General features: G+C 51.6%; 1 protein-coding gene across 1 annotated transcript in view; it reads left to right on the top strand.

Annotated features, from left to right (window-relative positions):
* Window positions 1-302: 302 nt before the first annotated feature.
* SLIT1 (slit guidance ligand 1) overlaps window positions 303-7,021 on the top strand; it is a 124,700-nt gene continuing 117,981 nt past the window's right edge. The window contains exon 1 of the mRNA XM_079977221.1: window positions 303-857. Within this exon, the coding sequence (XP_079833347.1) occupies window positions 403-857 (455 nt within the window). The 5' untranslated portion in view covers window positions 303-402. The remainder of the gene's footprint in view (window positions 858-7,021) is intronic.

Here is a 7,021-nt window from a genome sequence, read left to right as displayed (position 1 = left end):
GACGCTCTTCGCCAATTTTTCTGTGTGTGCATCTTTACAGGACGCGTGACTGCGTCTCTCCATGACAGACTCTCAGAGCGTGGGTGGGTTCGCTGGGTGGGTGTGTATACACACGTACGTGTGTGTACACGCGCGTGTATAGCTCTCTCTTGCGCGGAGGTGTCTTGCCAATTGGCTGGTGATTCCGCGAGTGCGTTATGTGGGAGCCTCCTCTCTGCTCCCTGGGCAGACAGTGCGCGCCTTTCTTGTCCCGTTTCGCCCCCTCCCGGCCCTCTGTCGGAGAAGAGGGTGGGTGGGTGGGCGGCGGTGGCGGGGAGAGATCTGTGCGCCCGAGGCGGGTGAGGAGACTGAAGGGGGGACGGGGGCGGAGCCAAGGCTGCTCCTGCTGTCTGGGCTTGATGGATGAGACGGGGGCTCCCGATGTGTGTCTTTGAGAGCGAGGCAGCGAGACGCGAGGGCAGCGCGTGTTCCCGTGCTTCACCCTCCCGGGCGGCCGGAGCTTCTTCCTCCTGCGACCCGGACAGGCGACGAAGGCGCCAAGTGGAAGCAGCAGGAGCCGGGGTCGCCCGCCTGCGCCAGAAGGCAGCCTCTCCACGCCGCCTGGCGAGCGCGCCGTGCGATCATGTGCGGGGCAGCCCCTCGCTAGCCAGCGCAGGCAGCATGGCTCCCGCGAAGCGAGCGGCGTCGGGCGGCGTGTGGCTGCGGGCGGGAGCCTGCCTCTTGGCCTGGGCGGCCTTTTGCCGGGTCCTGGCGAGCGCCTGTCCCGCGCCGTGCGCCTGCAGCGGCACCACCGTCGACTGTCACGGGCTGGGGCTCCGCAGCGTCCCCAAGAACATCCCGAGGAGCGCAGAAAGGCTGTAAGTGCTGGGGGGCGGGGCGGATCGCGGGCCTCGGAAGGGGAGACGTTTGCGACCCCGGGGGTCCTGGGGGTGGCCCCTCTCTCGGGCAGGGGCTCCGCCGGTGCCGGCCGCCACACCCCCTCTCCCGCCCTCACAATGGAGCCCCGCCGCTTAGGATGTGCCGCTGCGAGACGCGCTCAGACGGTCCGAGGTGGGGGGCAGACAATGATCCCTCTGGGGGAAGTCGGGACGTGGGGAGGGAGTTGGGTCGGGCTGAGGCAGCCGCCGCAGATCCCTTCGGAGTCTCCGGGAACAATCACTCGATTGCCTTTGTTAGGGAACTGCGGCGCGCGCCCGTGCGAGTGTGCCCCCCTCCCAAACCATTGGGTGGGTGTGTAACGTCTCGTCAACCCACCCCGCCTCTCACACGTGCACCAGAGTCCGGTGGCCTGCAGGTCCGGGTCAGGTTTAGAGCAGCGCGGGTCGGGGGGGGGGGGGCGCGGGATTCCTGCTGGGCGCGATCCGGCCGTTGCGCTGCGCCTCCTTGCAGCGCGTGAGATGCCCGGGACCAGGCTAACTTTAGCTGCACGAGCCGGCTGCTCGGCGAGGTTCCAGAAACGGGGAGCACGCACCGTGGACGTGTATGCGTGTGCTGGCGCGTTCACGCGGGTGTGAATCTCCTGGGGGCCGGCTGGCGGGGGCTGCTTATTTTCTCCACTTATCTGCATGCAGTGTGTGTGTGTTCGTGTTCTGTCCGCTCTAGTAAGACTGTCTGGGGAAACGGCCTCCTCTTCTGTGGAGCTAGATGGATGCCTTTTGGGGGCCCGTCCTTGGAAATGGGAGCTTACGAGTGAGAGGAGAGGGTCAAGTCCTCTTTAGGAGAGTTTCCTTTCCTACCCCTTGTATAACTACTGGCCACATCACATAAGTGTATCTGACACGATAAGGGTGCACCCACGCTATACATTTATTTTCCCCAAACAATCATGGGAACTGCAAATTGCATATCCCCGGGCTACAATTCCCAGCACCCTTAGCAAACTACAGCTCCCAGGATTCTTTGAGGGAAGAAATGGGCTTGAACTGAGGATGCGACCTTTGAGACAGCTCTGTGGAGCCAGAGGAGGTGGGTGTGGAGGATGGAATCTGGACCGTGGAGTCTTGAGTGTCCCTTGCCGCCTCTTCCAACAGGAGGGGGCTTGCTGTCTCTAGCCAAGCCTGCAGCCCTGGTGGCTGTCCTTTCCCATCTCTCCCTCTGCCCCCTCTTTCGACAGTTTAATGAGGGGTGAAGAAAGAGGATCCATGGGAAGTGGGAAGACCCTTCCCACTCAGGCAATATCCATGGCAAAAGCAGAATACCAGGCAGATAAAGGGGAGATCAATTGGGGAGGGGTTTGAACACGGGGTGGAAGAGACAGACAAGGGAATGGCAGCCCAGGCACTGTGTGTGCCTTTCATCTCTGCATGTGAGGTTCTGAATTATCCAGAATAAAGGCAGGAGGGGAGGGGAGGGGAGGGAATGGGAGCTCAACTGGAACAGGGGCTGATCATTAACGCACACACAGACCCCTCCTCATTACACACTTACTTAATGCTGGCTGGAATGCTCCTCATTCCTCCGCAGCAGCAGCAGCCTGACGGTGTCCATTGCTTTGGTGGGGGGTGCAAAGGGAAGTAAAAAGCTGGAGGGGATGCTAAATAATTCACCAGAATGCAGCACTGGAACGTGCTGTTTAGGCTGGGGGGAAACAAGGGGGCTGAGTGGTTGGATTTATTGCAGTCAAGCAGGATATTCCCTCCTTGCACCTCTTAAGGCCTTGCGATTCTTTCCATTTCTTTTCTGCTTTTACGCAGAAAGCAGCTTGAAACGGAACGGACAAAGTCTGTAGGAGAGAGTCAGGACCCTTGAGCCTGCCTTGCAGCGCCTGTGCAATTGCTGTCTGGGCTCCCCCAGAGCCTCTGCTCAAGCCCCTTAGTCTCTGTTCCTAGCCTCCCTCCAGCCTCCCCCAATCTGGCGCTCTCCAGATGGCTTGGACTACAACTCACGTCAGCCCCGGACAAGTACAGCTTGTTGCGGTCCCAAACATCTGGAGGGGGAGGGAGGCTGACCTACTGCTCTTCCCACCACCACCACCCAATTTGCTGTCTCTTGATCTCCTCTGAGGAATGTCTCCCTCTGTCGCCAGACAGGCTGGGACGGGGCTTCATGTGTAGGATACTCTTTCAGATTTATGCTTGACTGCAGGGTAACCTAGAAAAGAATGGGGATGGCATGTGGTGTAAAATGTGAATGTGGAATATTCCTTTGAGCATCAGGTGCAGCAGAAACTTGGTGGGCAGGGGGTGCTCTCCTAGCTACCCAGAGAGATGCTGAACCTGAAGTTAAGCAACTTTGCATAAAAGACAGTACCATGAATCAGTGGCGTAGCGTGGGTTGTCAGCACCCGGGGCAAGACAAGTAATTTGCGCCCCCTAACCCATGGATTTGCGCCCCCCTAACCCGTGGATTTGCCCTAACCCCAGATGTTGCGCCCGGTGCGGCCGCCCCCCCTGCACCCCCCACGCTACCCCACTGCCATGAATATTCTCGCAGCGGGTAATTATAGCAGTTTTATTTAGATGCACCCCTTTTCCTGGTCTCTTGTGAGGGTAGCATCTTGTCTCTGGTCAGCATGGTACAAGAAAACTCCACATCAAGGCACCAAAGCTTTCCTGCTTCTGGCTATCATCTTCTTTGCTCTCGTCTGAGCTCACTATTGGACCAGGCATGGAGATATGATCCATCTACCCAGCTCCAAGTGCAGCAGTGCAGTGGGAGCACAACAGTCCCCCCTCCCCTTGAAGTACTGCAGATTCTAAGAGTTTCAGAAGCCATATCCCAGGTGCTAAGGCAGGCCTGGTCCGTTGTGTGTCATGAGGATCTCCTACAAGGCAACCCACCCATTCCTATTATCATTTCTTCTAAAAACCAATTAGTTCCCTCAGAGTGAGCCTAATTAGGTCAGGGCCCTGTAGATGCTCCTATGCACAACAAAGCAAGCTTGGTGAACTCAGTTAGTGGCACCACTGGACACCTTCTTTAAAAGGGCACCTTCTTTAACGGCATTTCCTTCTCTGGCACCTTAATTACCTTCATTGAAGTTGTTATCATGGCACAGCCATGGGGAGCTCCTTTGTGAGTACAGAATGAGTGTGCTGCCCACAAGCACGAAACTTGGCTCAGATCTGAAAATGCCAGAACACCAGGAAGGGCTACCATTCCTGTTTTGACAAGAGGGACCTCAATTGCCACTCGCAGTTGGAGCACTACTTCTCATGGTCATCCTACTTCAGAGGTGGGGAATCTTTTTGGCCAAGGGGGCCAGATTCTTTATCTGTCTCACTCTTCCATGGACTAACTTTGACAGGTGGGCAGGACAGCCCATTGAGAGGGTAAGACCTGCCCACTCTGTATGGGCATAAAGAGGAATACATCTTCCCTGTACCCCACACATAGACTGGCCCCAGAAGTTTTACCGACATCTCTCCTTGAGAAAGAAATGGGATGGGGAACGGTGTTAGGATTACAAAAGCACTGAAAACTTCCTTCCACCATCTGATGAGAAATCTGACCATTAGATATCTCTAACTCGGCTGGTTAGAGTGTGGTGCTGATAACGCCAAGGTTGCAGGCTCGGTCCCCATATGTAGCAGCTGCATCCTCCTGGACTGCAGGTGGTTGAACTAGATGATACTCAGAGTCTATGGTTCTAATCCAGAGGCATTACCTTGCCAATGAAAGATTTGGGTGTGTACACACTACAATAATGTGCATTCAATGCTGGATGCCAGTGCCTTTTCGTAATGCTGCACATTACAATGCCATCCCTGCCCCACACTATATGGCAACCTAAAGCACATTCTACCAGAATGGCTATAAACAGTTTTGTACCAAGAATGCGCTTCTCAAGTGCTTGCAGCATGCATGTGTGCACAAGAGAGCGCTTTCTCAGGTCACCTGTTGGGGCAGGCCAACTTGCTGTTGCAGGGCTGCCTCCCCCTCATCAAGCTCACCTTGTCTATGAATGAAAGAAGCAAATAGGAAACAGGACAGCAACCTAGCTGTCTCTTTATACTCTTATATATCTTCTGAATATCATCATACCAGCGTTCAGCCCCTCTCTTTCAAAAGGCGGTTAACAATATTTATTCTTTGAAAAAAGGTCTGTGGAAACACTTAATTGACAGGAGGGGTGTAGAGAACACTACTGAGCACTGGTCTGAAAACGTGCCCACCTGCACTCAAAATTTGCCAGGTACCAAGCTCATTTTGCACCTGGGTATCAGCCACTTGTGACGAAGTGACGGTCCCTGGGCGCTAGGATGTCTCTAGACGTCTCCACCATCTGGAGGCGCATGCCTGGGAATCCTTGGGTCATGACTATTTTCAAACACTAGCAACATTTCCTGTAGAATTCTATCTGTTATATTTTATCCACACAATCAGAATGAATTTCAGGAACCAAAAAGTCCTATTGAAAAATACAACTTTTGAGCTGTCTAGCCCTAAAAAACAACTAGGCATTCTGTTTTGGTGACTATAACCCTGGTTTAAGGAGCCATTTGCCACCTAGCTTATATATTTGAGTTTCTAACACTGTACAAATAGCACAGATGATAACTGCCACTTTAGATAACATTTGTTGTGTGAAGGTTTGTACAATTGCGAACCGTAATGTACAAAAGCCCACTGTGTGGGGTGGGCGGTGGAATCCCTGTGCACTTCAAAGGCTACGTGTGTGTACACAACCATAGAAGAGTGGAGTATAGTTGGTTGGTTCTGATTTGCTGTAAATACTTCTAAGGATCCTTTGTCAAGACAGAGGATTGTAACACAACACAGTTAACTGAACGATGTGGAATGATGTATGTGCAGAGAAATCATTTTGTCACACAATTTTGGACAAATGATATCTGGTAACTCAATATCTGAAGAGAAAATTACACATTTCAGGGCAAGGTGTACATTTTATGCATTTATTTAGTTAATTAGGTGTTCATAATACATGAAAGGTTTGGATGAAAAATGATGGCTTCTTTATTCACTTTATTATATATTTATACAATCCATCCTAAGATTCTTAATATATGCTAAATCTAATATTTAACTGTTAAATGCATTGTAATTTATTGTAATATGCTTATGAAATAAAGGATTTTTTTCTTCTCAAACAGAAACAAAAAGCACCACCACGTGGGCAGCTGTAAAGTATAAATTTGGTAATAATGGATACAGCTGGAAGCAATTCCTGTGATCACAGTGGCACTTTCCCCAGTTGCTGTAATTGCTGCTGGTTGAATCTGCAAAGGCCTGTTAACATGCTATAATGCCCATGCAGATTCATACTTTGAAAAAGAATGCAGGTGTTTATTCTGAGAAGGAAATGTGTTGTAGAAATCAGCCCTTAGTCTGATGCGATGAAAAGATGGCTCAAGGCTCAAGGTATGGTGGCACAATTCAGACATCATGCCAGGCCATGCTTAATGAAGTTTAACCATGGTTTGTCTTGATGTCTGAATTTACAAACTCGGTAGCAGCTTGTGTGGTGGGGAAGAACCATCCTCTTGATGATGGTATTGCTACTGCTTTATTTGGTTTGGTGTGGGTTGGCAGTGAGGCTGAGGACATGTGGTTGCATCAGTGGGACTACTGCCACCCATCTCAGACTGCTTCAGCTGCAGCCACACATTCCCAATCTCACTGCCTCTCTGTCCTGGCAAAAAGCAACAGCATTAGTGTTAGATGGTGGCTTCAAAGCTCCACCTCAGCATGTACTTGGCTACAGTACTGGACAAACCATGGCTTGTGATCTGCCAGCAACCAGAATCAGAAACAATGATTTGAAGTGGGCTGTTAAACCATGGCCTGGCATATTTATATTTACAAACCATAGTTACGGTCATCAGTCTGTCTATAGAGAGTTTGCTGCATTATGGAGACAGGAGTGAACTTAGGAATTTATGAAGCTGTGTGTATGTGTCGGGGTGTGGGGGGGGGATAACAAAAGGAGACAAGCATTTCTACATCATGATTTGCTTGTTGTACATTTTGAAGCTTGAACTGCAGTTTGAGTTCTAAACTATGGTAAGCACAATCAATGGTTTGGAGTGATATCTGAACGGAACCAAAAACTCTTAAGTTG

This window comes from Podarcis cretensis, assembly GCF_951804945.1.
Source record: "Podarcis cretensis genome assembly, chromosome: 5".
Classification (NCBI taxonomy): Eukaryota; Metazoa; Chordata; class Lepidosauria; order Squamata; family Lacertidae; genus Podarcis; species Podarcis cretensis.
Note: the sequence above shows the minus strand (reverse complement) of the source record. Positions and strands in the feature narration are given on the sequence as shown.